Genomic DNA, 9,431 nt, shown 5'->3' with positions numbered 1-9,431 from the left:
ATTTGGCCTGTGGTCATGTATGGACACAAGCCATTCCTCGTTGTGCTTAATGCCTGAGAGCTAATGAAGAAATCTGACTCGGTGGTATCCTAAATGCAGATCAAGTATCCTGGCTGCTTGGTGAAGGAAATGGCAAGCTGAGCTTGCAACGACACGGCCTTCACGGCGATGTTTCTGCAGATACTCATATATCTGCTTCTGGTCTCTCGCTATTCCGCTCAACTCCAGTCACCAACCCAGGTGGCCAGTGCTAAGGACTTGGCAGCAGCTCTATCATCATATCGCATCCAGAACATTGAAATCAGTGGTGGGCCTCTCTTATCACTTTAGGACTCCGATGTCACAGCTGATGACGACTCGTTCATGGATGTCCCTTGTGCACGTGTGCCAATATACTGAGGTGCGCAATGTGATTTTTCAGGGACTATTACTCTTACGCCAACGACATGGAAACCGATTGGAGGCACTGTCACGATTGTGAACAGATATGTCCAAATTGCAGCAGGTAGGTGCTGCTGCCCCATTAGTCCCAATCTGAATGCTCACATGTCATGGGTCTGTGACAGTTGCATGCATGTGATCCCTTCTGATGTCCATTCTTGTCTGTGGTGCAGCAACAAATAGCACAGAGCCTGCTGTGTTGGACTTTGGCCAAATTGTGGATGCTCTCATGGTTGGCGAGAGGGGCACACTGGCTCTGTACAACATGACGCTGCAAAACGCCGCTCCAAGGAACATTCTGAAAACTGATAGCCACGCCCGCTACAAGATCATTCCATTCGGTCCTTGGCCCTCCCTCACAGTACTACCCAATGCCACGGTGAGCACTTACCTCTCGGATTCAGATTGCCTTCTCTGTGACTGCAAACTGCACTTGATTTCATATAGTGCCCGGGAACGCAAATTCATTGAGATTTAGCGCTTCAAAAGTTGCACGAAAGGTATGTTGGAGAAGATGGGTACGGGTGCAAGAATGGTCCACAACTCACAGTCTGTGTGCACAATGCAGGTAATTTTGAACAGGACTCGCAACACGTACGACAGCGAGCCGCAGTGGAATCAGTGCCTGGACTTCCAGAACCAGTTTCGAAACTATGCGTCCTCATGGGCGCCGACTGACAAGCTTCTCGATGTTGGGAATGACACCCTCTACATCTCTGGGGCCTACACTCGCTTCACACGCATCGTGGACCTGGTGATAAATGACACTGGTGCGCACCTCGGATGGCCAGCTTGCCTCATTGCAGGTGTCCTGTCAATGGAAGATAGACTCAGGCAGAGAGGATCAAATTTTCAGATCAGACACTGAGCAGGGCTGAGCAGCAATATTGAGCAGGGGCATACAAAGACAGCTCATCATGTACTTGAGGAGTCCCTGAAGCTGACTGATGCCCTGCCTGCTGCAGTGGGATTTGCTGAAGTTGTCAGCATCGACAATTCTATCCTCTGTCGGCCCAATGCGCCGTTGCCGACAGCGCTCGCTCCAGCCCCTGGCCCTGGTGTGGTTGCCACGGCTGCAGGTGGGCACTCACGTTCCTGTGCTCTAATAATGGACACTCGGTTAACCTTTTAACTTTTTTAATTGAAAAGTTATAAAACATGCATGTCCTCTTGGCCGGCTTCTACCAGGCGAACCGTGACTGTGGCTGGTGTTCTGCTTAACACTGTACCGTAGCGTTTTCATGTGGCTTGACGGGTGGAGTGACCAGCCATGGCGCTGACATCCATGCACAGGACACACAATTCAATTCTGCCTGGTTGGCGCTGCACTGCGTTGGCCTCGCAGCCGGCAATGAGGGTACTTTTGCATTGTTTGCAGGCAACTCAGAGGGCAGCAGCGGGGGGCAGTCAAAAGTGACGTGGTGGATCATTGCCGTCGCTGTGATCGCGGGCGTTGCAGCAATCGCTACTGGGATCCTTGCTGCTTTCCTGGTCAAGCGCAAGAGGAGCCCCAGAGAGGAGCCTCCCAAGGCCCCTGAGCCCCTGCTCAAGGTGGGTGCTGCAGCCTACACTCCAGAAGAAACCCCTATGGGCGATTCCGGATATTCCTGGTCATCGATGTCCTGAGTGCATTGGCACTTTGCGTAATCCACCATAGCAATGCTGCTGAGCATGCAGAGGTCCAGGACATGGCATTGCCCTTTGCCTTCCAGGCATTGCTGATGAAATATGTTCGGCCGTTGCTGACTGTTCTTTATTTTGGATTGGCACTCAAATGCGCAATTTTGTCTTGCAGGATGACCACTTCTCAGAGCGCATGTCAGCGTCCGTTCGTTCCAGGTCACTGCCGCGCGGCTACTCGGGGGATGTGGACAGCATCAGTGCCAGGTGGGCACCGCACCTACGATTTTCCCAAACTTACGATTGTGAATTACTTACAGCAGGATGATGCCTTTGTGGGTCCTTTGTGGGCTGCAGCACCTGTCATGTGCCAATTGAAATGTGACGGCTCAACTTGTAGCTGTATTTCCTACATCACTTGCTGGTAGCATTTGGTCGGGATTCCTTTTTGGGGGGAAGATATTTTGTGGATGTCCTCTGTTAGCCATTTCAAAAGGAGTTGGGGGCTCAAATCCTTCCCTTATAATGCCAACACATCCAATCCACTGGCAGTGCCCTGAGATGAAGCAACAGCTGCCATTTTTTCTTTCACCTCTAATAATACCAGCATGTCTGTTTGACAGGGATGAAGAGCGCCTGACAGAGGATGAGGATCGGCTGTCAGAGCTGCCATCCTCCAACAAAGGCAAGAGCCTTACTAACCTGCTGAGCCTGCCCGAGACGCTGCGTCAGCGCTCCTCCTGCATGGTGGACAGCCTGGAATTGGGAACGCCCCTGGGCAGAGGCTCCTATGGCAAGGTCTACAAGGGTGCGCCCTCCGTGCTCATTCCTTGCACTATTATCATTATAATTGCAATCTTATCCTGCCAAGAGGCAAGGTGCGTTTGCAGACAAGCTGCATTTCAAGGCTGCTAAAATCCTACCCCTTGATGGAGTGCTTGTACAATTGCACATTTCCTTACTGCCCCAAAGGGTGTGACGGGCATGCTTCTCAGCATCCTTATATGCATTCGTTGGAGACATCTCTCTGTGTACACCAGAAGCAAACCATTGCAGTGCTTGGTTGCAAGCCTCCCTCCTCTGACCAAGCTCCATCGGATCTGCTGGACTTTCTTCCTGCATGCATCAAAAGGGTGGCTGGTGTTGGTCAGCAGAGCCTGTGTTGCATGCATGCAGGCTCTGAATGCTATGGTTTTGGGGGTGCAACAGGGAAGTGGAAGGGGGTGACTGTGGCAGTGAAGATTGTGGAGCACAATGCAGAGACTGAGAGCGAGCTGGTGCAGCTGAGGGAGTCCCTGCTCAGCTCATCTGTTGTGCATCCCAATGTGGTGAGTCCTTCACTCTGTCTGTTGTTTCCCAACTCCCAAAATTGGCTGCTGCGTGTAAATTATGTGCATGCGTCCCCTTTCCTCTTGCAATATGTTGAAGATTGGATGAGCTTGCAGCTCGTTTGATATGCTCAAGTGAGTCAAGTCAGCGAATGTTCCAGCAATCTTGATGTGCGCAAGTAATGATGTCGCAGATTGCCACCTACAAAGTGCGCACGGTTCGTGTGGTGGACGAGAGAGCGGTGAACGATTCGGCAAATGATGGCAGCGGGCATGTCACAAGGCCAGCCAACCCTCCAAAGATGGATTCGTCTTTGGTGCGCATGTCTGCCATGCTCCTGTAATTACTCAGCATGAGAATACATGACCGCGTACAGGCAAAGCGTGTAATTCTTTCGGCCAAAGAGCCACACCCTATGGCAGGAAATAATTAGAAGGCCTGCAATTGCCTTGGGGACCTTTAGTTCGTCGCATCATCAAACGGGAACACTCTTGCGGACCAGGATACTTGTGCTTTGCTCACCATTCTGCCCAGCAGCTCCTAACCTGATGCATTTTCCGCGGTCGTCTTGGCAATTCACACTATGAGGTAGACAAATTATGTACTACCATGCATGTGTTCACAAGGGTTGATGGCTGATGCACAGGAGTCAACAAAGGGGCCGGAGGTTGATGGAGGCAGCCAGGACATGAGGGAGACCTGGATGCTTTTGGAATATGCTGACAGGGGAAATCTGGACAGGGCCCTCGTGCACAAGAAGCTCATGCTGGACAATGGCTGCCTCGACATGGTGCGGCATCATTCATCTTATTATTGCCCTGTCTGCTTGTTTGCCTGGAAAGTTGGGGCAAGCATGCTTGCCGCTCTTGCAGGCTCTGTTGTGGTTGCGTGGAGCACCGCTGAGGGAATTTGTGGTCTGCTTGCAGGATGCTGTCTGCAGGTGCCTCATTGACATTGCAGCGGGCATGGACTACCTGCACTCTCTGGGAGTCCTTCATGGTGCAGACAATTTTTCCACTGTGCTCCTGCGATCCTTGCAAAGTGAACACATACTGATTGAACGTCCTTGACATATATGATAGGATGGCTTGTGACATGCTCCTTCTTGCAGGTGACTTGAAGGGCGCCAATGTCCTTCTGAAATCAACAAATGACGACCCCAGAGGCTACACATGCAAGGTGAGGCACCCCAGAGCATGCAGATCTTCAAGCCACCGGCCAAGAGCAGTATTTTCTGGCCTGTCCCCAACATGTAGCTGCTGTGGCATTGAGTGCAATTCTGTCTGGCCGCAGCTAGCGGACTTCGGCCTGAGTCGCGTGCTGGAGACACATGCCACGCATGTCAGCACAAAGACTTACGGGACCCTCGCATACATGCCAGGTATGTCACACCCTCAACTGTCCCTCAATATATCGGCGTGGATCTTGCACATCACACTGCAAAGGCCTTGTCTGCGTGTCTTCTAAACACGGGACACTGCTGCAACGCACTTCACCCAACTAGTGGTGGATCGTGGCACAAATCAGCTCACCTACTGGACATGCGTGTGTGCGTGCAGCTGAGCTTCTGCAGGATGGCAGGATGAGCCGCGCAGCCGATGTGTACTCTTTTGCAATGATCATGTGGGAGCTGTTTGCTTGCAAGCGCCTCTACGAGGGCCACATTGCCAGCCAGGTACGCGTGCTTGCCTGCATTGAATATCACAGGTGGCTTCTGGAGTAGTCATTTGACCGAAGGCTTTGACCACAGCTTCATGATGTGGCGAGCGTGCAGACACATGTGCATGTGCATGTGCATGGAGGGCGTCCACTTAGCTCTTGCAGTGCACGTGCAATGCGCGTGACACGTGTTGCCAGCAATCTGACTGCATGAATCATTAACAGATGGCTAGCCTTGCGCACTGCCCAGCGCCAACATCCGAGTCTTGTGCCACAGTGCTGCACAATGTTTGCTAGCATAAACTCAGCAGAACTGGAGGGACATAGGGGAGTGCAACAAGAAATTCGCCATGGGATGCAAAACTTAAGAATGGAGGGCGGTGCGCAGGTGTTCTTTAAGGTGCTGATGGGGTGCCGGCCGAACATGCCGGAGAGCATGCCGGAGGGCTTCCGCAAGCTCATGATGGACTGCTGGGACACCGACGCAACCAAGCGGCCACCCTTTGAGGAAGTGCACCGCAGGCTGCAGGTCGGTGGCCCCTTCCAATTGCCCTTGCACATCATCGAATTTGGCTGTGCACCCAGCTCCTCACAACTTGAGCAGAGGAGCGTTCAAGTTCTGAGACCAGATTGCACGCCCGGCTCTGAAGTGAATCTGGCTACAGTGACTACAGATGAATCTCAGGGACATTCGATCTAAATTCTCATTGTGAATGACCCATTGTTGTCCTGCTTGGATGTTGTTCCAAGGGAAAATCTTCGCTGGGAACTGGCCATTGGCAGGGGCATGCAAGCTTGTCCCTGTACAGAGTACACTGAGTCCATGACAAGGCCCATCCACACAGCATGATGCAGCCTGCATGCATCGAGCGGCCCCAAAGTGAGGGTTCTTTTGCTTGCAGCTGCTGCACGAGGATGTGATGGCCAATCCGCCGGCGGCGGCAAGTGTCCCGGTGGCCACTGCGGTGTCAGAGAGCCCGGCAGCTTCCAGCGGTAGCGGGGGCAACCAGCCGGCCCTGCCCGGCTGGGAGGAGCGCATCATGTCGGCCGTCAACACCCCGGCGGGCTCGCAGCTCGCGCTGCAGGCTGGCCAGTTTTGCAGCCGGGAGCAGCAGCAGGGCGACTCAGCGACGTCGCGGTCGATCAGCCTTGGAGAGACCAGCAGCTACAGCCAAAGCCTGCAGAAGCTCGAGTCCGGGATCCTCCCGCAGGTGATGAATCAAACGGAAATCTCGCAACTGAACAGGGGCACAGGATTGGGTGTGTCAGGGCTGTATCGATCATATTTTCACGAGTGGAAGATTTCGGGGCAAGGCCTGATGGTTTTTGGTGCAGCCCCTCTGCCAGCTCCACCATCTGAGCTGTACCCAAGTGGTCTGCGGCCGCCGCCGCGCGCGCACTGAAGGAGCAAGTTTGAAGGGGCATCGCATCTACAGCATTGCTAGGCTTCTGGTCATTACTCCACTTGTCAGACACGTGCTCAGACAAACATGTCGCTGCAGGTGTTCAGCACGCGGGACAGCTATGATGCTCCTGGCGGCTTTGGCAGTGTCCCCCGCTCGCAGGAGGAGCGGAACCCCATGCACGCTGCGCTGGCCGCTCAGGCAATCACCGCGCAGGTGCAGCCTGCACCCGAAATCAAACCATTCCTATTTACACTGTGGCCCCGGCTGGCGGGGGGCGGTGTAAGTAGTGAGCACCGTTCCCACGGTTGATTGGGTCTTGCTTGGATCTGGCGAGTCCATCATGGGGTAGGATTTTGGCAGCATCTAACTGCAGCTTGTCTGCAGGACGCACCTTGCCTTTTGGAAGGAACCGCGTGCTCATAAAAATTATTTACACTCCATGAATAGGGCTGTTCACGCATGCTGTTCACGTATGCCGCTTTTGGGTGGCGGCATCTCGCTTGGGCTAGCTTTGCATCACAAGGGATGGAGAAAACCGCTCGTATAATGGTCTCGCTGCGCTTTGGGAGATAAGAGACGAGTACTATATCTTATTGGGGCAGGCTATGGATAATACGTACTTGTGAAATCCTCTGCGCCAATGGGATGCACCAACTGCGTCATTTCTGCATTGCACCGACGGGTTATACATTTCAGCTGTTTAATGCCTGACCACAGTTGATTGGGTCTCGCTTGGATCTGGCGAGTCCAACAAGGGGAAGGATTGTGGCAGCCTTCAATTACAGCTTGTCTGCAGGACGTACTTGCCTTGTGGCAGGAAAGGCGTGTAATAACAATAATGATACGAATGTCTGCCTCTGCTTCACAGGTGATGTCGCTGCACAGCACCCCAGTTGGCAGCGCAGCGGACCCCCCGGGCTCGCAGGGGGGCACCGCGGCCGGCGGGCGGCCGGCGGCGCTGGACCGGCGGGTGAGCTTCCGGGACGGCGGCCACCCCGTTCCCGGCGTGCTGACGTGGCGGCCCCCCGCCTCGCGGTCCACCAGCGATCTCGTCGGCGGCGTTCCCTCTGGGGGGTCCCCCCAGGTGCTGGGCATGCTTCCGGCCCTGTCCGCCGAATACTTCCAGCAGCCGTCGCCAAACCAGCACCCCGCCACAGTCAGGAGTGCCTTTGCAGACGCTGCGCAGGCGCCTTCGAATTCGAATCCAAGGCCGCAGCTGGGGACGCGCGCGCTCCCCGGCTCGGCGGCGGAGGTGGAGATGGTGGAGCATGCGGGGGAGACCGGGGGGTCCGACAATGCCACAGCCTCTCAGGGCGACGGCCTGCCCATGCCCGACGTCGTTGCCGAGTGGTTCAAAACGGCGTCGTTTAGAAACGAAGCCGCGGCGATGCAGCAGCCCATCAATGTCAAGGATGATGCGGAAGGCGGCGATTTTGCTGAGAGCATGCCACTGGAACTTGGGCGGAACAGGCGGCGACATCAGTGATGTCTGTGCGACCTTGCGCCCTAAATGCTGACCACACCACAAGTCTTATGACAGTTTGAGAGCGCGGGACTGTGCTATGAGAAGCTGTGGAAGGCATGGGTCCCTTTGTTTACAGGAAGCCATGAAAGAAGGGAGAGATCTATTTCTATGGTGGGGGTGAAGCTTTGAATGTGTGTCTAGAACTCTCTGCTGCTGAAAGACCCCATTTTTGCGCACTGCGAATGGACAGTGTGACGGGACACAGTGAAGCAGCGGCAGCTGACATAGCATATTTCATTGTTAGACCAATCTATGACCGGCAGTCTTAAAGGACTTCCTCTGAGAATCTCCCCAAGGTTCGGGGATATGTTTGGGCATTTTTATGCTCTCCAAATGCAGCCAGGCTGCCGCATGCCATGCGTGTGTTTAACTTGTAGATAGATTTTGAATGACAACTTTGCTTCATGCTCATGCTTAGCATTCTTAGCGTCCAACAGTGTAGCGCGTCGCAGTGTGTCGCTTTGATATTTTCCCTGTCGTTTGTGAGTTCCTGCAAGGCATACTATGTGGTAGCCTTTGTGAGGTTTGGCTTTCATGTCCAGCAAAGATTAGCGTAGAATGACGAAGACATGCAAGCGTATATATATCAGGACGCCCATCCTGTGCTTCTCACAGTTTGATTTTCTGGCCGCACTGAGTCAGTAAGAGGCGCCGTTCACCCTTCAGGGGCGCAATTGTTCTGATGAATGGTCCCCGGACCCGAGTGCAGTGGCGAAGGTATTGCCTACCAATTGGGCGTCCCTCTGTGTGACAGGGGAGCTCCAATTGAAGGGGGGTTCTGTGTCCCTGTTATCCGATGTGACAGTCCCTTAGGCACATGTAGCGTACCTGTCTAGGTGATGCAGTTGTTTTGTGATATGGCGCTTTACTGGCAGTGCCCAAGTGTGGTCTGTGGGGCTTTCTGGAAAAGATTGGTGTATGCTCTGCGAGAGATCTTGCTCATTGGTGAGCGGTGCTGACAGTGTTCTCATTTTGCATCACCGTGACGTTGCACGCTTGACGCGTGCCGCTGCACAGTGCTGAGTCAGTAATGGAATGTCTATAATGCATAGTCCGTTGAGTTGAGCTCATTCAAGCCCAGATGTAGCTTACTATGTTGACATCCTCGGGACGGTGAGCTCAGTGAATATGTGTATCCTACATGTGACATGTGACATGAACCTATCTATAGTGTATCAGTCTACCTACTATACAGTCTATCTTGCGTAGATATTTAGAGCATGTGATCACCTCCATCCTGAAGCTGCTGTCTGATGCCGCACGGCGCCAGAGTAGGCCAACCTAGGCCGGGCCAAGGAATTCTACACAGTGAGATTCAATCCATTCATGCAACCTAGGGAGAGGGTTTCACGTGATATCACTAAGGTGTAGTCATATTATGTGATAATTTCGAAAGGAAGTTTGATCATTCGCTGATCAGAATGGGGCCTGTTACGAAATGTTTCCCCAAT

General features: G+C 53.5%; 1 protein-coding gene across 1 annotated transcript; it reads left to right on the top strand.

Moving 5' to 3' along the window:
• Positions 1-337: 337 nt before the first annotated feature.
• Positions 338-7,941, top strand: COCSUDRAFT_41270 (kinase-like protein; the record flags this gene model as incomplete). The annotated part of the gene is made up of 19 exons (XM_005648411.1): positions 338-400; positions 506-509; positions 615-820; positions 1,010-1,211; positions 1,407-1,520; positions 1,820-1,992; positions 2,237-2,328; positions 2,685-2,869; positions 3,238-3,389; positions 3,584-3,706; positions 4,037-4,180; positions 4,317-4,389; positions 4,502-4,569; positions 4,684-4,771; positions 4,950-5,065; positions 5,438-5,578; positions 5,952-6,260; positions 6,552-6,668; positions 7,324-7,941. 19 exons carry the CDS (start codon positions 338-340, stop codon positions 7,939-7,941), a joined length of 2,988 nt encoding a protein of 995 aa, XP_005648468.1.
• Between the last annotated feature and the right edge of the window lie 1,490 nt (positions 7,942-9,431).

The sequence above is a fragment of the Coccomyxa subellipsoidea genome (assembly GCF_000258705.1).
Source record: "Coccomyxa subellipsoidea C-169, whole genome shotgun sequence".
NCBI lineage: Eukaryota > Viridiplantae > Chlorophyta > Trebouxiophyceae > Coccomyxaceae > Coccomyxa > Coccomyxa subellipsoidea.
The sequence above is the reverse complement of the archived record's forward strand: the minus strand, read 5'-3'. Positions and strand labels throughout refer to the sequence as shown.